Source organism: Gorilla gorilla, chromosome 6 (genome assembly GCF_029281585.2).
Source record: "Gorilla gorilla gorilla isolate KB3781 chromosome 6, NHGRI_mGorGor1-v2.1_pri, whole genome shotgun sequence".
NCBI lineage: Eukaryota > Metazoa > Chordata > Mammalia > Primates > Hominidae > Gorilla > Gorilla gorilla.
Genome location: NC_073230.2, coordinates 41,314,016 through 41,341,426, shown reverse-complemented (window position 1 = coordinate 41,341,426; position 27,411 = coordinate 41,314,016). Strand labels below are relative to the sequence as shown.

General features: G+C 42.4%; 1 protein-coding gene across 3 annotated transcripts in view; it reads right to left on the bottom strand.

The window, feature by feature from the left end:
• Window positions 1-8,095, bottom strand: part of BMPER (BMP binding endothelial regulator) — a 249,926-nt gene extending 241,831 nt beyond the window's left edge. For 2 of the 3 annotated variants that reach the window (XM_055347545.2, XM_063708108.1), the window contains exons 1-2: window positions 6,879-8,021; window positions 5,721-5,806 (exon numbers count right to left, since the gene is read on the bottom strand). In XM_055347545.2, the coding sequence (XP_055203520.1) occupies window positions 5,721-5,806; window positions 6,879-7,011 (219 nt within the window). In that variant the 5' untranslated portion in view covers window positions 7,012-8,021. Of the gene's footprint in view, window positions 1-5,720; window positions 5,807-6,878 lie in introns of all 3 variants that reach the window. The other variant, XM_055347544.2, reaches the window with a different exon arrangement.
• Between the last annotated feature and the right edge of the window lie 19,316 nt (window positions 8,096-27,411).

Below are 27,411 nucleotides of genomic sequence, written 5' to 3'. Positions count from 1 at the left end.
CCTTTATTTATCCAACAAATTCATATTAACTAGTTTTATTTTTCCATCATTTTGCCTTGCCTGACTTTTCCCATTATCTCCTATTCTACTGCCCTCCCCCATTTGCATTCTAGTCTGGGGAAGGGCTCTCTTTCCTCAACATTATTTCCTACACTTAAAACACAATTTACTGTTGATACCCACAGAAGTCCAGTGCCTCAAAACAAAATAAACAGTGTTTGAAATCAGATGGGGAAGGGGAGCATTGAGTAAGTAGGCAACAAAAACATACTCAGGTCTGGAAAGGGGTCGAGAGCCTTCCACAAGGCGGTCCAGGAAAATCCCCATGATGCCAGGCCACTAGGCAGTTTTTCCAGAATTACAGCGCTCCCGAGTCCCAACCCAATCCCTCTGCCAATAAAAGTACAAGTGAAGGTGACCCCACAGGCATAGAGATGTAAATACTCTGCAAGAAAGCAGGCCCCTCTTCCACGGAAAGTTGGGGTTTTTTTGTTTTGTTTGTTTGTTTGTTTGTTTATGTTTAATGGAAAGCGAGGGGAAAACTTACACCAGGGCCCAAAGATCACTGGGATCACTCGACCAATAAGGAAGCAGCCTAGATCAGCCCAGTCCAAGCCTGGAGGGACAGAAAAACTCACTAAACATTTCTGACAAACCTTGTTCATGCATAACAATGGGTGGGTTTGCCATCATTATTCCTATGTCTCGTCTGTCGTCCCTTTTATCATTTTCTTTTGAAATTTTGCATCCTATTCCATGTGAGGAAATAAGAAGTTTTAAAAATAATGCCATCATCAACAACAGCAATAAAAAATCGTTCCAGAGTGTTTACTCTATGCCAAGCCCCAGGCCAAACTTTATGTGCTACATCTCATTTAATTCACATAGCAGCTCTGTGAACTAGATGTTGACATCCATCCCACTCTCCAGATGAAGAAACTGAGGTTTGGAAAGGTGAGGTAGTTGTCTCAACTTCACCACCAGTTTGATTTTAACCCAAGACTGTCTGATGTCTGGGCCAAAGTTCTTTGCCAAAATGTTATGATGCCAGCCAAAACCCATGTCTTTCTTGGAAGGGCTCTCCAAATTCTAGACAGTTTGGGTTGCAAGATCAAAACTACTATAACTGCCTCCATAGAGAGCCTACATTAGCTCTGTGCAGGTTGAAAGGACTCTCTGAAGCTCTTGAAGGTATCTGTAGAAGTTTTTAAGTAGTAAACGTTTCCAGCAGAGGGAAACTCTGGTTTAGCAAAGAAGGAACTGACTTCACATCCCAGTTCTGTCTCTTAGTAACTGTGTGATCTCACGAGATTTGCTCTACTTCTCTGAGCCTGAATAAAGCATGGACAAGAATAACTCTCAGAACTAGTCTTTGTGAATTTGCCGACACAATCCTATACATTAACTGTTACCTTTCCCAAAAATTGTTCTGTTGAAAGGTAATTGGTCACATCACCTTCTAAACAGAGTAAAAATAAATAAATCTGATTGCTTCCTTAGTGAGCATCCAAAGTCTAGAAATGACCTGAAACAACTTGGAAAAAGCATGGCAATCTATGTATTTGTGCATATACTGAGTGCAGTACCTCTCTGAACACATCTGGTCTACTTTATATCTTCTCTCTCTCTGTTTCATACATGCATACACACATGAATTGAATCCTCATGCAATGTTATCTCCCTCATCCTCAACATGTGCCTAACACTTGTTTAGATAATAGATATCTATTCTCCAGCCAGTTAATCTGAACAATGAAGAACATGAGGATTTTATGGAGATAAGACACCAGAGAGAATCTAAGATGCTGGGAGCTCCTTGTTCAGCGATATTAGATTTTTGTGATTAAAAAAGTAGAAGACAGCAGACAAGGTCTCTCTGTCTTCACTATTTGGTTGGCTTCAAGACAGGTGTAGCCTGAATTTCATGTTGCTTTTTATGAGCAAAGGGTCCATTTCTACATTGCACCTCTGGATTTTAAAGAGGAAATTTCAACCTCAGAATAATGTTTTTTGCTGAACAAAATGTATGCCAAACTAAGCTCTGACTTCGGGTTTTCTGAGTCCCAGCCTCCAAAGTTTTCTCAGGTTTCCAGTACTGGGCCCAACTCACTGGCTCCCGCCATGTCCTCCTATTCTACAGTTAGGTGGAAAAGGCTGAGAAGATCAAGCACCACACTTCTCATGTGTGCTTGGTGGACCTAGGGATGTCCCAAAGATCAGAGAATGGCTTCAGTATCATTTGTCTAGGTGTGGCTGGCTCTCTTCTCAGCTGTACTCCAGGGCAGGCACCAACGTGTTTTCCTAGACATTATGGGAAAAATAATTCTAGCAAGAAAGCGGGGAAAATATCATACAAAAACAGTAATAAGTGTTGGCCTCCTTTCCTCGGCCCCATAAAAGACCATTTTGTAAGGTGGGGAAAAGTTATGCTTTGCTTTCTGACTAAACAATAAAGCACATGCAGTTTAATCTCAACTGCCTACCCAGTTCCCTAGATTTCAGGACCATGATCCAACTTCTCACCTACCCCCTCAAATAGATGAACTGAAGCTTTTTGGGCCACACACTTTAAAACGAGATTCCATCACCAGCTAACAAACCAGTTATTCTTGGACTGGGACTGGTTCTGGCAAGATGCTCAGGTCTACGCAGAGGATGATAAATGAGAATAAAATTATTCAGCTCTGCTTACAGTGGCCACTGCGCCCACTGTCATCCTCAAAAACTCCACAGAAATGAGCTCACTCCAAGCTTTGAAACATTTCACAGCTTAAAAGTTTAAATCAGGCCAAGTTGATTTTTGTGGGGTTTTTTAAGCTTTTACTCTGTAATTATATACAGGACTTTGTGCCACCTATTTCCTCCCAACTGTAACATTTTACATCTTTTTTAAGCATACGTTGACGTTAGCTTTTTCTTTCTTTCTTTTTTTTTTTTTTTTTGTACATGTTATGAAATAAGATATGAGCTTATACTCAGCCTTAGGTACCTTTCTGCCAAAAGGCTGGACCAACACAAACTAAATATGACTATTTTCTTTATCCAAAGTACAGTTGAGACTATTACATACCCTCTTAATGTACATACATAAAACCAGCTAACCACTAACGCTCCCTGCAGGTCAACTGAAATCATAACGAGATTTTCCTTTCATATAATGCGATTAACAAATGTCAACTAACTGAACTCCTGAAAGACTCAAAAGAAAAAACAAAATAACCCAAGGAACGCCAAAAGGTAAAATAATTTGGACGTTCTTTCTATTTTCTCCTTACTTTCTCACATCTTTAACTCAACAAATAGGCTGTTTCTTACGGTTATAGGCATGTGCTCTAGAGGCAGACAAAACTGAGACAGTTTCAGCTCCACTATTTACTCAAATGCAACCTTCACAAGCTACTTAGCCCGCTATGCCTCAGTTTCCTCATCTGTAAAATAAAGGTAAAAGCCCTCAAAGGAGTTTTGTGAAGACTAAATGAAATAATGCAGGCTTAGATGAGGCCCTACAAGCAAAAATAAAATAAAATAAAAATAGTACACATAAATGTCTACCATTGCTATTATTATCAATTTGCTCAATAGGTCTACCTTCCAGCCTAGGTACAAAAATGCCTAGTAGCTTCCTGGCTGTCCGGAGTGCTTTGAAATCCATGAACTGCAGTGGGTTCGTGGAAATGTACAAGAGTGTTATACAAAGAGATAAGTGGTCATCCATCTATTATTACTCAATTTTACCAAGTCATTACAAATGTTTGGGAAGCAGCAATGACTGTGACAACTTGGACCCCATAATTCTAAACCCCTGCAAAGGTCATGATAACATATCACTGAGCCTTTCAGCCAATGAAAGAGCTCTGTAATGGGTGAAGCTGATAGCCAAAGTCCTAATATTACATATTTAGAAAGGATTTCTGACAGCACTCACCCAAGGCAGATACCTACAACTGTTACTTAAATGTTGAAGACATAAATAAACCTACTGCTCTTCTGAATTTAATTGATACTTTTCTGTGATAAATATCACTCCCACTTGAATTCCAACTGATGCATCTTTTCAGATTTACTCTTTACCTTCAAAACTGCAGGACTCTAACATCTATCTTCTTATCACTAAGTCTCCACTTTCAGAGAAAGGCACTATTTTTAGCAGGGGTAGGAGTACTGAAAAGGGGGGAATGCTGTGGGGAGAATTTCTCATAATGTTATTTGGGAACAGTTTACAAAACTCAAACTACATACGTAAGCTTTATAAGTACTAATATTGCTGAAGTGAAAAACAATATATTTATATGCAAAGCTCTCGGCACATTTAAATATTACTTGGTCAAGGTAATTTCCTCTGAAATCTTAATAGATTAAGATAAAATAATTCACTCACATTATACAGATAAGAAAAATAAAAAAGGAAGATTAAACACACATACACATACACTGCATTTGTAAATCTACAACTGAGTCAAAATTTAAACTGAAAGCTTCTTTTCAACAAATTATTTACTGAAAGATCATCAATGAACACGGCAAGCCATAAATATGCAATCATAATACACCCTCTCTCAGCTCTGTTTTATTAGGCAGCAATATTTATTGTGTCAGCAAACACAGTGCGTTTTTACTTGTTTCTGTTGATTTCCTTAGTCTTCCAAACCTGATAATTGTTTGATACAGCCATTTACCTTCACCCATTTGTCACTTCAAAACATTGACCTCAACTCTTGTCATGAAAAAATTTAGGTAGTATAAACTCAGATAGCTTGGCTTTTGCCTAAACCGAAATGAATTCCTTCTCCAGGGCCACACAGCATGCTGATCTAGAAACAAGTAGTCCTCTATCATTTTGGGGCTTTGCATTTGACTGCCTTAATGTATTTCCAACAAGGTTTTATAATGTGTAGTTTCTAACCAAATTTTGCCAAAAGAGATTGGCATGTAAAACACTCCTAAGCAAAAATGTTTGCCTTGTAGGTCTATATTTCATCTCAGAAATTCTTATTCACATCACTTAATCTCCCCCAAGTGGTTACTTATTAGACTTATCATTAACTACTAAACTAAAATAAATGGAAACAAATTATTTTTTGAGTCTTCTAACCACTGATAGTGTTAACTAAGCAGCTGACAGCCAAGTGTCATTCTCTATTAAGGATGGAATTGTCCTTTCCGACTCATGCTTCCAAATCAGAAATAAAGACAGTATTTGAGGGTTTAGGGTATAACAGGCAAAGAAACCCAAGAAAGAAATCCAGAATTACATCTTGTCCTCATGTTTGTTTTTTGTGGCTGTCACCTCTCTTTCCCTTTGTCGCATACCTTATTCCTGACCTTCATACTTAAATCTTATCTCATCATTTTCCCACTGAGCTTAAATGACAGAACCAACGCAGAAAGTTTTGTTGTCCCAAGAATTTGGTTGTAGCAATCATTACTGGAAACAGACATTACAAACTGTAATTTCACCGAGACGTCATACAAAGCCTATCTGAAATTTACGTCTATAAGGATGATGTCAAAGATAAGAATTTCCAGCTGGATGAAATGGAAATTGCCAAAGTCCATAAAACTCAGAAATTAACTGGATTCAACTCACAAACTATGTACAGTTATGTGCAATTTTGTAATGATAAAGACAATTTGTAAGATCTGGTTATATTATCACATTTAATGGATTCACCTTATCAGAGAGAGCAGTTGAGTTCATATTACCTGATCTCCACACTTACCAAGCAGACACACATTATGCAAGGGTTGTCTGTGATAAATGGAATCTGGAGGACTTCACCTTCATTTTCACATTTTGCAACAGAACCTGAAATTCAGGGGGAAAAAATGTTTCATTTAAAGTTAGCTTAGCAGCATGATTTCAACATTTAAAATTTTTACACTAATCCTTTTTGAAACCTCTACCCAAACTTCAGAATTCTTAATGTGGTTTAAATTAATAAATTCACCAAAGCAAAACCTCTGCCCCCAACTCCATTTTCAATAATTTTATTTAAACAGGTTCAAAAAAGAAAAGACTATGATATAGAGATAAATTATCTGTTCTCAGATGGTCTAAGCACAATTCCAAGTATTTCACTGGATTTTTAATAACACTCCTCCTCTATGAAGATATTTCAACTAAGCACACAGCCCCATACGCAAAGAAAAAAATAAAAAATAAAATTAAAAAAAAAAACTCAAATTGGGGCAGATTTTAAATTGACCAAAACTCAGAACTGTGTCAATGAACAGGCCTTTCTATGAATCTGTCTCGCATTGTCTTAGGTTTAAATCACTTTTTGAAACGCAATCCTCTTTTCCCTTCTCTTAGAAATTGACTCGATATTTTCTTTTCTGCACCAGGTGTCAGTAAAGTATGTCCTTCAGAATAGCAGCTGAGGTCTTCACCTGCCTGAAAACATATAATTATTATATCCGGCTATTAGTGCCCTTTTTAAATGATAGTTTCTTTAAATTCAAGGTCTTGAGAGCCAGTGCTTTAAAAAGCACTCCTAGCACAGTGGATGTATTGCAACCCCAAAGATGAGAAAGGAAGATATGCGGAAAACTGCACAAATTTTTTTCCTGAGTTCTACAGAGAGAAAGATTAAAATAAAAGTTGAGGAAAACATTAAAAATAAATAAAATAATTTCTCAAATTCAAATAGAAGAATGTCTATTATTACTACATTGAAGGCAACAGCCTCTCAGCCCGCAACCTCTTCACCAGCCTTCCCAACCCTCCCGGGGCTTCGCTTCATCCCCATCGACCAGCGCAGGGCAAGCGCCAAGGTGCGCGCTCCCCACCCTCCCATCCCCGGGGCAAGCCAGCGCCACCTTTCCCAGGTACCAAACCGGCGTCCCGGAGGGCCGGTCCCTCCCGCTCCCTCCCCTACCTGTCAAGAAGGAGGAAGCCAGAGACATGGGGACCCCCGAGCAATTGAGTAGCAGCAAGACGCAGCACGTAATCCCAGGCGAGCGGCGGCAGTAACGCTCAGCCAGAGCCCCGACGCCGGAGAACCAGAGCATCGTCACCTGGAGGGAATCCCTGGCGACTGCAGGTCCCGCGCCGCCGCCTCTGCTCAGCTGCCGCAGCTCACAGTCGAAAAGGGCTCTCAGCCGGCGTGTCGGGAGACAGTCCGCGAAGGAGGGAGGCGGGCGCCCGAGAGCTGGGGGGCGGGGGGGTGTGAGGGAGGGCGGGGGGAGAGGCGAGGGGTGGGGGGCGCCCGGGGAGGAGGGGTCCTGCGGCCAGGCTCCTCCGATGCGGCTTTTTTTTTTTTTTTTTTTTTTTTTTTTTTTTCTGAGGGAGTTGCTTGCAGTGGCTTAGCAGTCAGCCCCTCCGCGCCGGAGAGGGGGCCAGGAGGAAGAGGTGTTGCGGCAGCCGGAGATAGACTGAGAGGAGCTGCGGCGCTGCCGACTGCGCACTGCCGCTCAGCCGCCGCCCGGGCTGCCGCTACTGCTTCGGGGGCTGTCGCTGTCGCTGCCGCAGCGTCCTCCACTCCCGCACTCCCCACCTCCTGCCAGCCCCGCCGGCTCTCCGCCCTCCCGGAGCGTGCTCGCTCCGCCGCGACAGACGTGGGCTCACCGGGCGCCTCCCGGAACCCGCTGGGGGCGCCCGGGCGCAGGAGGGACTGCGCGATAGCTGCAGCGGGAACTCTCTCGGCCCAGCTTCCAGTTCCCCAGCCCCTCCAGGGAGGCCACGGCCCCGGGGCGCGGACCAGAGCCGAGAAGGCACGTCTCCACTGTCCGGCGAGCGCGGCGCCTCCTCCCTTTCTTGGGGGAGCCCCGGGGATGCCGCAGCACTAGCGCTCAGGCCCGGGTGCCCCAATCCTGCGAGGGAGCAGCAAACGGGACGCAGGGGCGCCTCACCACCCTGCTCGCTCCCGGGTGCCCCACCTTTGGGAAGGAGCGACACACCCGGGGCAGTAGGGCCCCCGCAACTTTTCATGCCCTGCTTTGCTTCCCTCTGGCCGGGGCGCGACAGCGAACTCAGGGGGCTGAGCGGACAGAGGGGCAAGTGGCCTTAGAGATGTGTTCTGTGCTTAGCTGTCTGCGCGTCCTGACACTAGGGATGACCGAAGTTGAAACACACACAAGGTCGATTTAAAAACGTACCGAGGCAAACGCCTTTCGTCCTTAAAAAATGAACAGTCGCTCCGAGACTCCTCCCTTCCAATCTCGGGCGGACCGGGGCGGGGAGGTGGTGTTTGACTAATCATTCATTCACCCGAAAAGAGGGAGGAACCCCCGCCCCACCGCTAATCTCTGGCTGGGGCCGCCGCGCGGCGGCCTCTGCAGCTCGGATCTCCGTCGCGCCCTCAGCCCGGCTGCGCCCTCCCGCCTCTGCAGCACTGGGTGTCGGGGAGTCAGCTCCTGTGATCCCCCTGCTGAATCGCCGCCTCCTTCCCACGCAGTGGCACCCTCTACTCAAAAGGGGTGCAATCGCAGAGATGATTTTTGTAACCAAAGTACGAAGGCGCGAGGTAGGAGTGAGGGACGCTTGGCAAGTGTTGGGACCTGACGATCAGCTAGCTGTCCTTGAGCTCATGGTGGACCACCGACTTCCTCTGTCCAAGAGTTGAAACCGGGTCCCCACGGAACGGACCTAAGGGTCTCCAGGCAAAGTGGGTTTTTTCCGTTGTGGAAACTATAGCTTTGAAAATAAGTGAGTCTGTTTGCTGACAGGTTTAATCTAGCTTCACCTTAACCCTTCCCTGCCTCGTTGACGGTTTGTTCGTTTTTTCGAGTGATTTGGAGACTTCACTTAATTAGTGCAACATTGCCAACATCGCGACACACCGAGGAGCTGATCCGAGCACGTTGCTGTGACGTGGGAAAAATAAGAGAAGGGAAAACTGTCATTAGCTTAGCATGCTCCATTTCCCTCCCAAAATAGATTCTTACCGTAAAATTTAAATTGAAAGAGAAGGCTGATGTGTGATTCCTTCCCTCCCTCCCCCCACCCAAATAAAGCCATGGCCAGGCAGCTTCTCGGAAACCAGTGTGTTTATGTATTTACTAATCATAAAGATAATATGCAAAAAGAGAAAAATCTCTAAATCCAGCCTTACTTCCCAGGGACTCATTAAAAAATAAATAAAATTAAAATTAAAAATCAAATAAATAGAAACCTTTATTGCTGCAGATAAGTACAATCAGTTGGAACCACTATCTCCTCTATCTAAAAAGATTGTCCCTGGATGAGGCTTTTAGATAAAGTTGTTTATCATAATTTAATTATAGAAAGCTGAAGAATAAGGAAGCTGGGAGACCTTTTGTTGCCTTAGCCATAAATTTGGATAAATGCATGCTATGAAATTGCAAGACATTTGAAGAGTGTGCCTGAGTTACTTTGATATGCCTTCCCTCCCTGACACCAGCCAAACATCCTCAGAATTTGCATGACAAATTTCTTTATGACAGAATCTAGCTGTGTGTGGCATTTCCATAATGTGCAGCATGGTGCTTTGGAATGCACTGGAACTCTCCCTGTAGGTGCAAACCCAAAAACCACCTTAAAAACATTTTCATCTGTCTGAAAGTTTGCGAAGGGGAAAAATGCACAGAAGCCTTTGGCAAACCTGTCTCTTCTTCCTGTTTGTTATAAGCCTCTGCCACCAGCGATTTCCCTTGCTGCCTTCTTGGCAAATGGGCCCTGCTTCCGAAAGAGCAGCCTTTTCTCCAAGGCCTTATCAAGATGTTTTCCCATGCATCTACGGCTGCTATCACCCCTTCAAGTGATAGTCTGTCAGCTGACAACTGGTCTCTGTCTACACAAAACGGAGATATTCCAGGGTCAAAAAGAAAAAAGAATGCCTGCACTGAAAAGCACATAGATCTGCCTTCACAGTTTAACTAAATAAATAGTGGTACCATCCAAATCCCAAAATGGCTTTGGCTGAAATCAAAATGAGGAAAAAAAATGTGTATTTGGGTCTGCTTATGACATCTTTCAAGGGGAAAGAGGTGATGGGGCCCAAAGACCAATGTTTAACTCTGGGCCTGTCCCAGTCTCAATTAGACAAAACTCTGTCTCATCTCTTTCTCTGGAAAATAAACTGTGAAACCTAATCAGATTAAAAGGGGCCAGGCCTGCGGTAAGAGCAACTTTCTTCATCTCCTCTCAAAACTATGATGCTAAATTCTCACTGAAAAATTCAACTGAACATACAACTTAGTCACGTGGATTCAAGTCTGAAAGATGCTTCTAGAGAAATCACATCAACCCAGCTTCCTAAAAGTAGAAACCAATAGACCCTTCCCAAAGGAAACAGGGTAAAGAGATTGTGATACCTAGCACTAGGGCAGGGTGCAAGGTATTTCATAAACTTGAGAAAGTTACACCTTAAAAAAGGCATTTACACTTGATAAAGATAAAGGATTATGCTACCAAGGATCTTACAGTCTAGTAAGGGGGATAAACTATGTTTATAATGAATACAGTAAAAGGTAGAAGTGAAGGTAAGAAGAGAAGATAATATGCCATGGAAATTTCAAAGAGGAGATTAAGCTTCCTGGAGGAGGTGGCATTCGAAACTGAGCTTTGAAGGAAGAGGCAGGCTCTAGTGAGGGAAGGGCAGCCTGGACACAGCAGGGAGTAACAGCAGAGAGACTCAGGGTTTACAAAGAGAACAAGGAACAGGAATTCCATTGGCCCCATCTGCCCACTGAGCTGGAGCTGTTGGGAGGCTTGGAGATAAGGAGAAATGTACAGGTGGTTCTTGAAGGATTCACTCCCAGGTGACCAACAGGAAATCTACCATAGAGTGAGTGCCTAATTTTTCTTTGAAACAACCAGAATGCATTTCTTTAGAATGGAATTTTTTTCTGCAGGTGTATTCAGCAATCTGAACATGTGGTCAAATGTAATACTAGAGAGCACCATTTCCACCTTCACGTGTTTGAAGATGATGGAGTGGATTCTCTACGTGAATCATTATACTCAACCTCTTTAGCTATGGCTATATGATTCTTCTTGGGTTGAAAGTAGAAATGCCACTTTTAACTATTTATTTGAAGCACTGGAGATCTTAGACATCATATAAACCAACTCCCTGCCCTTTCACTTTAAAAATGAGAAATCTAAAGGCTGAGGAGTAAATGACTTGCCCAGGGTCACACAACTAGTTAATGGCATAATCCATTTAAACAGGGGTCCTCTGGCTCCTTGATCATGATGTTTACCATTATAAATGTTTTGCCTTCTTAGATTATGAGTCATAAGAATTATAGGAAAGGACCACTGAATATTTTAGATATGATGCAAATTAAAATTACAGAGTTGGTGAAATAAGTACTCAAATATTTATTGAACTAAACTGGTACCAAGAAAACAAGTTGTAACACCATAAAAAGCAGACCACAACTTAGCTCACTGGTTAAACTGAATTTATTCTGAAGTCACTCGGCTAAAACGTTGAAGAACTGCACTTCTCTTCTAGGCTTTGCTACAGGTTCGCTTAGTTTCAGAGAGAGGTGGGCACCATTGAGGCTGGTGAGAAGTCCTCTAGATTCTGCCTGAGGCTTTAATGCCATTCCAAAAAATAAGAGACCCAGAAATGACATTTTTTGGAGGAGATAGGAGGGAGTAGGGACAATGATAAAAGCATCATCCCCATGATATTGTATAATTTATATAAATGATAATTATTAAAATTAAATTATTGAATCATTAGCCTGATCTTTTCTTACTTAATCATTTTTCTTCATTCTTTGTAGCCTTAAGATTCTTTTCATATAATTGTACTCATTACAGAGTTTATTTCTAAAGCAGGGCATTTTGATGAGGATGATAGGAAAGTGACATTTTTAAACAGTTTCATGGAAATAACAAAATTACTATGTTTTTTAAATTAATATTGTAATAAATAAAGCCACCTTCACTCTTTCCCTGGCCCTGACCCCATCCCAATCCCTGCCTCAAGGACAATGGTATGCTGTGAGTAATGGGGTAATGTTTGCTGTTTCACACAGTACTCATTCATTTCAATGTCCGTGAGCCAAACTAACTGGTTTGGAGTGTCACAAATTCTCTAGGTATACAACTAAAATAAAATGAAGTTACATAGTTAAAACAAAGATTTTAACAATTTCCATCAAAACATCCAAAATATTTCTATGTGCTGATTCATCTTCAGGGGCTTGCTGAATACATAAGTCATTTTGATATTGGAAGTTATAAAAATCAGATATAAATTTGGCTTCATTGTCAGGGAGGCACCAGTGTTGCCAATTCATAGATAATGATCTTTGAAAAAGAGTTCTCTTCTCCACATTCCATCCAAAAGTCACTCTCCAAAACAAGCTTACCTAATCACCAACTTCATTGGCACCAAAGCTGCAGCCCCATCTACCCGAAGTGAGGGATGGCCAAGGAGATCTCAAGACCAACCCAGGGTACCAGAATATTAAGCTAATGCCTCACTCCTATTGTTCTAGGTTTCACTAGCTCTTCTACTTTAAGCTCTCCTGCTTCAAGACTTTAAGTTGATCTCATTGGAGTAAACATCAACAGAGGAGAGAACAATCAACGTTACTGCAGAATTAGCATTCAAGATTATCTATAGACTCAGAAACAGTTCAACTTTACTTACGTAGCGATGTATACTACCAGGTTGATATTTAACATGTATGGCTGCTCTGGCAGAGACTCCCGGCTGTCTCCCAACATCTAGTCTTTCCTTCTTTCTCAAGATAGAACCCCCAGTTTGTGCAGTGTATGTGGCTCTCAGCAATAAAGATCATTTTTCTTAGTCTTTCATACAGGTAGTAGTGATCCCATGACTAACTTCTGGCCAATGGGATAGAAATGGAGAAATGTCACTAAAGGAAGGACATGCTCTTTCTTCTTCTCTTCCTCCAATCTGATGGCTGGAATACAGACATGATAATGTAAGTAAGGCGCCAGCAAAATCTTTCCCCTGGGGATACCTTGGGAAAAATTCCTCTGGGAAATGGCAGACAAGAAATGAGATTAGACTCTGACACCACGGAGTGCAATGGAAGCCTGGGCTGATGCCTCTGGCTTTCCTGAATGTGAGGGGAAAAGTAACACCTACATTGTTTTAATGCTTGTTAGTGTGTGTGTGTGTGTGTGTGTGTGTGTGTGTTTTGTTACTTGGCAGCTAAACCTGAAATCATCTGAAACATTTAGCACAGACCAAAGACAAGAAATAAGTGCTCAGTAAATAGTTACCTGTGTTAATTAATTAATATATTTTTGTATTTATTAATGTTTCAAGCACTTTCAGAGCCAAGAAAAATATCTTATAAGATATAAGTATCTTATGTAATTTACATCTATCTTATAAAATTTAGGGGAACTTCCAATGTTCTTTATTTAAAAAAAAAACAACTTTCAGATATCTGTACAACCATGTTCATAGCAGCATTATTCGTGGTAGCCAAAATGTGGAAGCAACCCAAGTGCCCCCTTCAAGGGATGAATGAGTAACAACATGTGGTGAGGATATACTATGAAATATTATTCAGCCTTAAAAAGGAAGGAAATCCTGATACATACTACAACATTGATGAAACTTAAGGACATTATGCTAAGTGAAATAAGCCAATCACCAAAAGACAAATACTGTGTGATTCCACTTATATGAGACACCTACAGTAGCAAATTCAGAGGCAAAAAGAAGAAAGGTCGTTGCCAGGAACTGCAGGGAGGGAGGAATGGGGAGTTGTCTAATGGGCAGAGTTTTAGTTTTGCAAGATGAAAAGAGTTCTGGAGATTGATTGCACAATCATGTGAAAGTATTAAACAGTACTAATTGTATGCTTAAAAACAGTTAAAATGGGCCGGGTGACATTCTAATGATTTGAGGCCAGTTAATTAACTTTGTGAGCCTCAATTTTCCCACCCAATAAGATGAGATAGTATCACCTCTGCTTGCTTGTCAGGGATGAATATAAAATTATTTTATATAATGTTGTATTTTAGAAGGTAACAAAACTAGAGAGTTCTAGATATTAAAGAACCCTCAAAAAGCATCTAATCCAACTTCTCCATTTACAGATAATCCTACTGAAATTCAAATAAATTAAGAACTTGCCCAAAGCTGTGGTGTGTATGAATTTTTTTCTAGAAGAGCATGCACCTTCTTTAGGAAACATTCCTCAAAATATGTGATCTTAGTGAACTCTGCCAATCATTATACTCCCCATTCCCAAACACACTTCCAGCAAACACAGAAGTCGTAAGGTCCATGCTGGGCCAATCACAGCCTCTCATCTCTCTGACCACATTTATTGTTCCAGGATTTGGAATGTGACCTCAGCTCTTCCCCTGGATTTTTAAAACTTGAGTTGAGGAGTTTTCCTCTCTTCCTGAAGTCTGCCACATGGGTGACCCTGAGTAAATGTTGGTCAGCATAGATATTATTGACAATAATAATAATATTGCAAAATCAATACAGCCAACGCCTAGGTACTATAGCATCTGTTATAAGCAATGCCTCCACCTAAAGGACTAAGGCTATATGTAGACATTTTTTAGGCACTAGAACGAGAACTGCAGAGGAAGAAAGAGAGCAGGAAAGGCTGGCCTTGCTGGATCCCTGAGATCACAGGGCATGGATGTCAGCAGCCTCTTTCTCCATGCTGGAGCCTGCCCTTATCTTCACAGTCCGTGTCAGTCTTTGCTAGGCAAACCTAGCAATCAATCCTAAGGCCCTTCAATTCAATACATACACATTTATTGAAAACTACTGCGTGCATGCAGGTACTTTATTCCCATTAAATTTGCCATACATTCATTTTGTTCACATTAAAGTCCCACAGTTTCCACTTCTCTAATTTGAGACATTATATTCTCTAAAACATATAAGGCAGCCATTTATGTTTTTAAAATAGCCTTTAACCATTTAAATGTACATATATTTTTTATTTGTGTAAATGGAAAGGAGTTGGGGAGAACCCAACACCTTTGCTGAATATTTTAACTGATGGAGGGAAAAAATCAATTTCATGAGAAGGATCTTGTTCTGTTGCATTTCTCATCCCCAGTGAGGTTTATGATGGAAATAATGGCTGGGCATTAGCTATTGTAGTGTGAACAGATGCAATTAAATGGGCCCCAGACAAAACAAACAAGTAAATAGCAGCCTATTTGTGGGTCACTTTATTCTTCACTGCTACCAATAGCTTTTGTTCTTTGGGCATCATAATAAGTGTTTGCTCTGTACCATCTGTGAATGTGTTACTTTTTGCCCGTGAACATCTGGAGACTGATAAGTGTAAGCATTAATGAACCCCCAAGATCTAGGTGATATGGGATTGCCGTCTTGGTTTTAAAGTGGGCCACAGGGTCTCCTCATCTAGTCTTCTGTGCAGTTAATTCCCTCAGGGGCAAAAGAGTGGGCTTGAAAAACCTGAAAAATTGGAAGTTTAATTTTGACAACTTGTTGTTAGTATAGTCATTACTTTCCCTTATAGTTTGGAAAGTAATTCTCATGGTGCCTAAATTACTCTTTGATTGAAGGCGAAATTCCTTCAAGCCACAGAGTTCTTAAAGATAACACGTGGTAATCCAGCCTAGATGAAAGAATAGAATGTTCTGATAACTTCAATGTCCTAATGGGTTAAAAAAGGTTGTTTTATATTAAGTTCAGGGGTACACGTGCAAGTTTGTTACATAGGTAAACTTATGTCATGGGGGTTTGTTCTACAGATTATTTCATCATCCAGGTATTACGCCTAGTACTCATTAGTTATTTCTCCTGATCCTCTCCCTCCTCCCACCCTCCAACCTCCGATAGGCCCGATTGTATGTTGTCCCCATGTATGCATCCACGTGTTCTCATCATTTAGCTCCCACTTACAAGGGAGAATATGTGGTATTTGCTTTTTTGTTCCTCTGTTACTTTGCTAAGGATAATGGCCTCCAGCTCCATCCAGGTCCCTGCAAAGGACATGATCTCATTCTTGTTTATGGCTGCATAGTATTCCATGGTGTATATGTGCCACATTTTCTTTATCTAGTTTATCATTGATGGGCATTTAGGTTGATTCCATGTCTTTGCTATCATGACATATGCAAGTGGAATATATAGTTTACTGACTTTCAAAGCATTAGAAAACAATAAAATATAATTAATAATAAAGTATAATTTAATTGCTTGCACAGTTAATTAATATGCAAACCAATTAAAATTTATTTTGATGATTCAAAAGAACTTCAAGATCTTCTAGCTCCTTGAAACTCAAAATGTATTTCCTGAACCAGGAGCGTCTACATCACTGGGGAGATTGCAGAATCTCAGACCCCATTCCAGACTGGTTGAATCCAAATCTGCATTTTAACAAGATTCCTGGGTTGTTGGTGTGTACTTTAAAGCTTGAGAAGCACTGCTACTCCCATAGGATGGTCAATTTGTAGTACAAGTGTGCCCAGATGTCAATTAATTAATAGAGAGTTTGAGTTAGTAAGAGCCAGAAAGGGCACCTTGTTTGGTATTTTTATCTCCAACACCAATTCATTCAAGTTGGCTTGAAAAAATAAAAAATAATGTACTAATTGACAAAGATTTAGGCCCTGGCATAGAAGAAGCTGACTCACTTATGTAAGTGACTATATCTGCTAAAACATCTTCATTAGAAATGTCTCAGCTTTTAAAGCAAGAGGTCAAGGTAAGAGGCATTTACCACGTGCAAAGATCGTGTTTGGTCAACTTAATTATGTGTGCTTTTATACTTAGGAAAGATAGAAAAATAATTTAAGTCAGGTAGTGTGTTCTGACATATACAGACCTCAGAATTGGAGTGGCCCAGGCTCTAAACAATTGTGTATTGGATTCTTTAACCTCCCTTGTAGCGTGGATGACAATATTGATGATATCTATTTTGTGGACTAAATGCAATAACGTATGCCAAACCACTAACTCATCACCCAGCACGTGGTGACATGTCGATGTGCACTTTCTCTTCTGGGTGTGGAACTTGGTCTTATTTTCTTTCTTTATCCCCCCCTTTTAGAAATAATGTTTAGAAATGTGTCCCAGAACTGTTGTGTCTAGGGGCAGGTGCATTCAAAGCCTGTGAGAGAAAGGAGCTAATGGCATGGCTGGTGAGGAACCTATTGGTCCTGCTCTTCCTGCCCAGCACCCAGACTCCCGAGAGACACGAGGGCGGCGCGCTCTGCCTCGCAGACCCTGTAGGTGGCAGCACTGGGACCGCCGGAGAAGCACAGCCCCGGCTGCAGCAACTCAAGAAGAGCCTGCTGTGCCCCGACAGTGGTTAAGCCGGGGTCATCTGCCTGAAAGTGCAAATTTTGCTCCCACGCATATAAAAACTGTGCTTTCCAGTTCCTGGAAAGATATCCTCTCCCCTTCCCTTCCAGCTTAACTCCTCTGCATTTTTTAGCATTTCTATGGCTTCTTTCCCAGCTGTCACCCAAACTGGAGTGCAGTGCTGCAATCATAGCTCACTGCAGCCTGGAACTCCTGGGCTCAAGTAATCCTCCCACCTCGACCTCCCAAAGCACTGGGATTACAGGCTTGAGCCGCAGTACTGGGCTATCAATTCCTTTAGATTCACACCCAAATATTGTAAGTGGTCTTGATAGTTGCTGCTTCTTCCCACCTTAGAGTACTCCTGCCCGTACCCCACTGTAAACTGGTAGGTCAAGGCAGGTGTAAAAATAATTGTTGGTTAGTAATAATAATTGTAAACCTATATGCAGTAAGTGTCTTGCACAGTTCTAAGCACTTTGGGTACCTTAACTCACTAAGTCTTTAAAACCAGACCGTGAGGCAGGTGATATGTCAGTAACTTGCACAAACTCAAACAGTAAGCCAGGGTTCCAACCCAGGCAGCCTGATTCCTGAAGTGCCCCTCAAGGGAAGGTTATCAAAGGGGTCAGGGAGAGGAAGCCATCATGTAATTGCCTGCAAATTGAAGAGATCTCAAGGAGAAAATATATCTCTACCTTTCTGGAGAGTTCCTCAAATGCAGACAATAACTCTACTGGTCCACAAATAATCAAACTACTGGGCTCTGCAATGGCATCATTTGGGCTTTCATCAAGGCAGTAAGATGGTAGAAGGCTTTGGGTCTGGAAACAAAGTAGGGGGTCTCATTCAGAAATGCATGTGGAAAGAAAAAAGAGTCCTATCAAGTCATGAGAAAAGCCACATCCAGCCAGATTAACATCAAGGCCTAATCTAGGTGTCAGTTCTGTCATCTATCTCATTACGCTGCCAAAGGAAGCCGGCTTTCCTTTCTTCCCTCCAGGAGACTTAAAACAGTGGTATAGTGAAGGCAAATACATTTTTAATGGGCTTTGCCCATTAAAAAACAAACATCTTGATTCCGATTTTTATTTTTGTGCTTACTTGAAGGCATGCAACTTAACCAACAATAAACAAGCTAGAGCTGTTTGCACGATGCCCAGCACGCTGTGAGAGCTCCACCAGGGTTTTTGCAGTAAGACTTCTAAGTGTTTCCCTTTCCAGCCTCTATCTGGTCTCATCAGAGAGACTCCACTCCCCTACCTCCTGTTAGACTAACCACGCTGAAGTAGAGCCACATGGTGTAACTCCCTTGCTCACAAACCCTCTGTAGCTCCTACTGCCTAGAAAAGAACATTTAAACTCTTTAAGCTGGCAGAATTGGCCTCACATCTGTCTCCCATTGCCTTCCCACAGCCTATGCTTCAGCCAAGCTATATCACCTGCGGCTGCCCCATGTCTGCTCCAGGACTTTCTGCTCTTAGGATTCACTTTTGCAGTTTCCTCTGCCTAGTTTTGAGATGGCCAATACTGTAACAAACAGCCACACGTGACTTTATGCATTAAAATTAAATTTTAAATTCTCTCCTCCACCACACTAGCCACATTTTAAGTGCTCAGTAGCCACATTTTGGATAGTGCAGATTTTTGCACATTTCCATCATGGCAGAAAATTTAGTGAGACTGTACTGGCCTCTGGGGGATGTCTAAATCCTAACTACCCTGAGGGAACAGTCCAAATGTCACTAATGCCACAACACTACTTCTGTGCCTCTTGAGCTACAAGTTTCCTTTCCCAAAGCAGCTGCCAGCCATGACTCACTCACCTAACTGCCTACCACTAAGGCACCCGCTGTCCCAGGCCACGTGTCTCTCCAAGTTAAGCACCTCTTTGATTTCTGAGCCACGTGCGATATGGGTAGGTATGGAGGCTAGAAGGTCCAGGAAGTAGGAAATTCCATTTTCTTGCTTTGCTCTCACATTAGTTTGGAACACCTATTATGTGTGTCTTAGGCACCATTTCAGGCACTTTACATACATTATCTCATTTGGCCCCCTCAACTCTATAAAGTACATATTATTATACCTATCTTACATATAAGAAAACTGAAACACACTGTGGCGAAGTAACTTGCCCAAGATCACCCACCAAGAAATAATCAAATCAAATGCAGAAGCCAGATCTCTGTGACTCAAAGTTGGGGCTTGTTCCATACACAGGCAGCCTGCCACCAAGCCTGTTGGATGACGTTGTCTTCATCGCTTTGAAGCTAATAACATAATTTCTGGCAGAGCTTGGAAGTGGGGGTGTGGAGCTGAGGAGGGGTGGATATCCTGAACAAAGGACAAGAGTGTTGTGAGTAGAACTTCCTGAGCCTTTCATTCATGCAAATGTGTCACCTCATTGTCATCTGACTTCTTAACTCTATAAGGTCTCAGAAGAATAAGTCATATGTGTGCTTGTTTATGTGTGAGGATGTGTAGTCTTAGTACAGGTATGCAGGGTACAGGGAAAAGCATTAGGGGACATGAAACATACAATAAAAAGATTAAATGAAACTCTTCAATATTTCTACATTGATGTCTCAAAACATTTTGCAGTATTAGGTATATTAGGCGGAGCCATATGAATCGACCATATTTGTAAAAAAAAAAAAAAAAGAAAGAAAGAAAGTAGAATATTGGCAATATCCAATGATTCAACCCAATAGGTTTTATTATGAAAACAATGATTATTTTGGGATCTAGACCCGAATTTAACACAATCCAAGAATGAAGTCTTTAAAACCCCTGTCAGGCATGTCTCAGGTACAGAAGTGGGACCCTCTGCCTGCAACCCTCATCTGAACTTGGAAGCAGGGTGACCAGGTGACCTTCTGAGCCTTCAAAACTCTATAGGAGCCATACATAATCTAAGCAGAGATCTAAAATCCCCTCAAGGAGACTGAGAGGTGGAGACCTGAGGAGAGAACATTAACACATTCTAAGAAAGAATATGAAGATCAGAAGAAGAGGAGGGTCTTGGTAGATCCTAGAATCTTAAAAAAGGAGAATCACAGCCTGAGCCAGGACAGAAGCTGGTCTTGTGCTCTGGGATGCAGGGAGAGCTCGCCTGGCAGAGATAGATGAACCAGGCTAGGGGGCCATTAAGGTAACCCAACTTAGCCTGATTCCTTAATCACAGATAACTCAGCTTCTCTTATGGATTTTTCTTCAGGGAAAGGAATTCCTGTGCTCGGCTAGCCTTCCCTAAAAAGTGCAGCAATTTTGTTAAGGTTGTACAGAACAAGGCAATTCCTGCCCCAGTTTCCCACTCCTGGAGCAAGTTTTCTTCCTCCTCCGACAATGGTACAATCAGAAAGGTCAAAATGAAAGTTGGTTCTACTTTTTTGAGAACCCGGTGTAGAGCCAGAGAAACCAAACATGTTTAGCTGAGTACAGAATTCTTATGTCAATACCAGGATCTAGTACCCTGTGACATTTTTCTTCATATTAAACTGATGCCCGCAGTTTAATGAACACATTTAAGCAATCACTACAAGCCAAGCTACCTTGAAATGTTATTAACAGCCCATATCAAAGACAAAAATGAAAGCGAAGAAAAGTTTACTCTTGTAAATATACATGGTCATATATCTTCTCATACAAATGGGTTACTTCTGACCTACAAAAAGCAACTCACCTTAAGATTTAAGTGTAGGTAGAATTTTTTAAATAGTGTATGGATTTATTTTAGTTATCTTTAGAAAAAGACGTTGAAGTCTTGCAAGAAAGATCTCCATAGGCTCAAATCCATTTGCTTTGTGATAAATTGGCATTGAAATGTTGAACTAATGTTTCAATATTTTTGTTTAATACTTTTAAAACCTTAGTAGCCAAATCATCTCATCTTCGGAATTTTCTAAAAATCTGGAAACCTTAGGGTTTAAATAATGTGTTTCTGTTACATATTTCTTACACTCAACTGTGATTTTTGCAATTACATTTTTAAAAATATTCATGGGAGAGCCTAGAAGCAGACTTAATCATCCAAACCATATTCAGAGCCAAAGAACAGGTTATTTTTTAATTTAAGATGTTGAGACAGACCTGTTATGAAAATACGCAAAAGGCTTCTCATTGTTTTTCAGGAAAATGTAAATAAAGGGGCCCAGTGGCTCATGTTTTTTATAATCCCTAACTCCAAAAAAATCAAAATGCAAGAGAGTGTTTGAAGTCTGGTTAATATTCAAAAATAACCTCTGAACAGTATGGTCTTTCTCTGAAAGATGAAGAAAATGAATTCCAAGGAAGGGAGCTGACTTCCCCAGTAATTCCTTAGCATAGTCTAGCAGGTATCACCATCATTAACTAAATTACCTGATGGCTTCTGGTCCCCAGGCTCTGCCTCCACCCTGGGCCATGCCTCAGCCTCCTCCTCACTCTCTTAGGCTCGTCTATATTTGCAAACCAGTAAGCCAAAGATTGCTGCTGATGCTGATGGTGAGACCATGGGTAATAGTCAGTGGACCAGAAATGAAGCAAGAACTCCTGCTTCCCTCTGCTCCTCTCCTTGAACACTTCTGGCCTCAGCACTTAGCACTGTCTGCACAGTAAGATTGTGATGTGTTGTCCCAAGGGGTAGGGACAATAATTCAGATAACTTTTAATCTTCCTGCACTAAAACTGCAGTTGTCTCACAATCCCATTGAAAACAAAACTGAAAAAAAAAAAAAAGAAAAAAAATTTTGAAGCCTGAATACCGGTGGACTTTGGGCATGGAATACCCTTAATCTTTCCAGCCTCCTGGCAATTTGAAGAGATAATGTGGATAAAGTTCATTAAATAAGCAAATCTGCTAAGATTGTTTTTATTGGATGCAAATGAGTGTGTGTGTGTAAACAGTTGTAGAAAATGAGCAGGACCAGCGTTTTGGTGTTGTGATCTGTGCAGTCACAGGGCCCTCATCTTGGTTTACTGCTTTACCACTGCTGTGTTGATATTCTTAATAACTTTGAACAAGAGGCCATCCCCACATTTTCTTTTTGCACCAGGCCCTGCAAATTATATAGCCAGTCCTGAAAATGAGAGTCTCCCCTTGATTCTTGGGGGCCTTCTAAACCAACAAGTAGAAGACCCAGGCCTTATTATTCCTGCATCCTTTGACTTCAGCTGGATTTTTACTCACGGCATTTATTACTAGCATGTTCTCAAGCTAGAAAAGGGCAGCACAGTGGCAATGTTGTCAAACAAAACTGTTGATGATGCAGTGATTGTACAGGAGTTATTTGCATTAAGATAAAATATTAGCAGGGCCAGGAGCCCTGGCTCATGCCTGTAATCCCAGCACTTCAAGAGGCCAAGGCAGGCAGACTGCTTGAGGTTAGGAGTTTGAGATCAGCCTGGGCTACATGGCTAAAACCTGTCTCTATTAAAAATACAAAAAAATAGCCAGGTGTGGTTGTACATGCCTGTAGTCCCAGCTACTCAGGAGGCTGAGGCAGGAGAATCACCTGAGCCCGGGAAGTCGAGGTTGCAATGAGCTGTGATCGTGCCACTGCACTCCAGCCTGGGCAATGGAAGTGAGACACTGTCTCCCCCCCCAAAAAAAAAAAAGATAAAAAAAGATAAAATATTAGCAAACAGCTAAGTGAGTTATTTCTATGTTCTGTGGTCAATTCCACCTTAAACTTGAGGCTCTATTATATGCTAGGTACTGTTTTAGGTACTGGAAACACAACAATGAACAAAAGAGATAACAATCCTTGCTCTAATGGGGCTTATATTCTAGTTGGGAGAAATACACAATAAATTAAGCCTTAAAATTAAAAAAAAAAGTGACCAACTGCCGAAAATTAAAGCAGAAAAGAGGCAGTGGAAACTATTTTAAATAGGATGGTCAGGGAAGAACTCACTGAGGGGATGGCATTTGAGGCAAGCCTGGAGGGAAGTAAAGGCACAAGCTGTACATTCTCTGGCTGAGAAACAGAAAGTGTAAAGGTTCTAAGGCAGGTGTGTGCTATTTGAGGAATAGCAAAAAGGGAAAGAGAAGAAGAAAGAGGAAAAAAAGATGAAGGTATGCATGTACTAAGAGTCCCATCTTGCACAGACTCGTAGGCCACAGTTAAAAACTTGCAGGCCAAGTTTTGTAACGAGAGTTTATAAAAACTGTTAGAAGGGAAGTGATTGAAGGGTTTGGAGTCTGGGATTGATGACATGGCAAGATTTAACAAGATTATTCTGGCTCCTGTGTGCAGAGGTACAAGACAGCTAGGATGAAATCAGGAGACCAGACAGGAGAGTACCAGGTGATTGGCAGGGGAGGTGGTAAGAAATGGCTAGATTTGGGGTTTATTTGGAAGGTAGAGCCAATCAAATTTGCTGAAAGATAACCACAAACAATAGCAACCACAAGAAAAATAATAAGATCTTTGACCATGTCCTTCAACTAGCGTAACCTCTGGCAGGCTTGGCTATCAGTGTTATCTCAGTCCATCTTCACAGTAACCCTGCGTAAGAATTATCATCTGCATATTTCAGATAAGGAAAGTGGGGCTCAGGCAGTTCATGTAACGTGGTGAGGGCACTAACTATTAGTAGAAAGATGTTAATCTATGTAGATCCAAAATCTTACTGGCACATCATGCAGGGAAGATGCTAGTTTTCAGCGTCAACTCAGAAAAAAGAAGATAAAAGAGAGTAAGAAAAGCCTGATTTGGACTCTAAACTTTCTTCTCTGTTTAGTAGCTAAAAGGGATGCTAATAATGAGTGAGCACTGGGGCACCATAATGAACTTTGTGCTGGGAAAATGAAAGATTTCCTACCAGGCACTAATTTAGGAGAAATGAGCTCACCTAGCTCTTTGAAGAATTTTAAGAACCATGGAATTGCGCCAGTGGGATAGAACCTGAGCCAGATAGATACTCACTGCAGTGGTTTCATACTCAGCCACTTTCACAAAAGGCCAGACTCCAGGAGCCAGTAGCTGCTTCCAGGGGTTGTGGTGAATGGAGGCGTGAACTACCATGAACTACGTAAATGGCTCTAGAGTTGACTGGAAGCTTTTGCCCTGGGGGCTGAATACTTAAGAAAGGCATCTGCCATCCCAGTGGGAAAGGCAGGGGAGGGGTGAGGAGCCGTCAGCTGGAAGTGAAGGATGGGCAAGAGGCTGGGAGTGGGACCTGGTAACCCAGATAGGAGGGACAGTTGTAAAGCCCCTGTAAAGCATTTTAGCCAGGCTGAAACCATCCTCATGAAAGAATGCCACTGCAATCAGCCCACATAGACTGTGGAGGACTGTCACCATGTGTATCCACCACAGTTTATTGAAAAGTAAAAGCTTGTCTTTCCCACCTTGGGGGACAAGGGAGGGAATATAGCTCCTCCCAAAAAATAAATGAAGTGAGGTGATGTTCTGGTGACGATTGCTGCCACCCCAAAACTTAGTGGCATCGAACTACCAATCTGTTATGTTCGTGGGTTCTGTGTGCTGGGAATCCTGATAGGGCACAGTAGTATAGCTTGTCTCTGCTCCAAGATGTCTGGGGCCTGAACTGAGAAGATACAAAGACAGGGCTGAGGGTGGTGATGTGGCCTGACAGCTGTGGACTGGAATCATCTGGAAAATCCTTCACTCATGTCTGGTGGTTTATGGTTGCTGTTGGTTGGGACCTCACTTGGGGCTGTTAGCCAATGCATGTCCTCTCCATGTGACTTGGGCTTCCTCAAGGCATGGCAGCCCTGTGGTAGTCAGATTTCTCACACGGAAGCTTAGGCCTCTGAAGGTGGAAGCTGCACTGACTGTTCTGACCGAGCCTGAGAAACCTTGCTGTCACTTCTGCTGCATTTCCTTGGTTATAAATAAGCAAGTTGCAAGCCCACTCCGACTCAACGGGCAGGGACATAAAACCCCCTCTCACTGAGACAAGTGTCAAATAATGTGTGTTCATGTTTAAAACCGCCACAGCAGAGCTTAAAATATCCTGGCATTTGGGAAGCTTGCACTTACCCTGGGATCTGGGAGGAGAGTGGGAAGGTGCTAGGAACTGTAGCAGGCATCCAGGCTCCTTTTCCTCTCCTCCTCTCTTCCCCTCATTTATTTTCTGAAACCCTGTGGATTCTGCCCCACCTAACTTGACGCCTTTGAGAGGGCATTATTTTCCTAATGGTTCATCAGAGTCTGCAGTCCCATTCTCCTTTTCTCTTGTTCCTGTATGTCACAGTAGACATGCGTTCCTCCCTGCCTGACCGCAGTGGTTAGAATTTCTGCCGCCAAGTTTAAGTCTTGACTCCGCGAATGCTGAGCCCTCTGACTGTGGACAAGTAGAGTGATCTCTTTGAATCTCGGTTCTCCATTGAAATTTCCTATGATAGTTTTATTGGGATTAAATGGGATGATGCCCGGCAGAGAAAAGCCACTTAGGAAACGTAAGCTGACCTGATTTGAAACTGTTCTAGCACCATTCTATTTTATTTCATTTTTAAACTATTTTCCTACTCCTTATACTTTATTCATAGTCTTGGTGCAAACAGATCACATTCACACCCTGGCCCCGCCGCCTACTAGGTTGATGCAAAAGTAATTGCGATTGTGTCATCACTTTTAAGGGCAAAAACAGCAATTACTTTTGCACCAACCTAATAACTGTGGCACCTGAGGCTGTTTCTTGGCCCCTCTTAGCCTCAGTTTTGTCTTATGCGTACCGCAGATAGTAATGCAAGTCTTTTGGGAACTGGGGTAGATTAAGTGAGATTATACATATAAAGCAGCACTACCACACCAGGCTCTTGTGAAGGCTAATTCCCTTCCTTGTCCTGTTCCACTCCCTAATTCGCCTTCATACATCATGGGCTTCCCTGAAATGAGCAAAGTTCATTCTACTAAAGATTCAGAACTTTCTCCCCAGCTCCATCTCATACAACTCTCCCATCAATAACCATTCCCAATTTCCCAGTCTCCCACCATGAAAATTCAACTATCTCAGTCTTTTGTGAGGGGAGGTTGCTTGGAGATAGTGTGGCCTACCTGATCCTTGAGAAGAAAGCCAGCAGGACAGCTTAGGTTAGGCAGGGGGCAGCTCCGCGTCACAGTCGGCTGCCTTGCCTGGAGGCCTGGGTAAATATGTCAGCCCCAGGCTGGCTCCAGCCCCCTGGTGGGGAAGCTGACACTTGCGTGCTAGAAGGAACATCCCCCTTACTGTGGGACTGGGACTCAATTTCCAGCCTTTGTGGAGAAGGAGCAAGAGAGGTAATTGTGTCAAAGCCTGGGGGTTTCTTACTCAGGACTAAACTGGCGGTAGCATGACAGCAGCTGCTGGGGTGTAAGTCTTTCTCGCAAGGAAAAAAAAAAAGCTTTCAAAAATTCTCCCCCTAAATAGGGTAGGCCTTAAGTGATCCCAGCCCTCTGTGTAGGGTCTTTGCCCAAATACTCATCACAGCCACAAACATGTTCCCTGGCAGCCCAGCAAAAATCACTCCCCTCCAATGACTGTCAGTTTTCCATCTTCCTTTTTTTTTTTTTTTTTTTTGAGTGGAAGAAGTTATTTACCAGTGAAAGGAATCTGAACTATACTTTCAGTGTTTACATTCCTGAAACCAAGTGAGGAGACACAGCCCCTGGGAAAAGGCTGGCCAGAAACTTGAATGGGCTTCCTCCCTCCTGTTTCTTCCTCCAACTTCTTTTAGAGAACAACAAGAGGTTGAAGGTGTCATCTTTTTTCTTCCATTACCCCATGCCTACATGGGTTTATTCACCTATCCTTTCAACAAGCACTTAATGAGCATGTATTATGTGCCTGACCATGTGACCGGTCCTGGGAACCTAAAGATAAATTAAGCAGGATCCTTCAACAGACTCTGTGTGTGTTTGGTGGGGGGATGGTGGGGTGGCCGTAAATGTCAGTGGGTGTTAAAGTGCCGTGGCAGGGCCAGAGAATGCAGCCACGTGGGAGGACCCACAGCTTCTGGTGATGAGTGAGGGACAAGTGGGTATGTGCTATCTGGAAGACAGCAGGAGAATATTTCCATAAGAAAGGGCAGCAGGGACAAGGCATGAAGCAACATGACCCTCTGAAGAACCACAGGTCCTCAGGGGCAAGAAGGTCCCAGCCGGAAATGCAGCTGGACATCCTGGCTCGGCTGGAACATGCCATGCTACAGGGTCCGGGCTTTTCTCCAACCCTCCAAAGAGCTGCTCTTCCAAATTAGAGCAGCTGG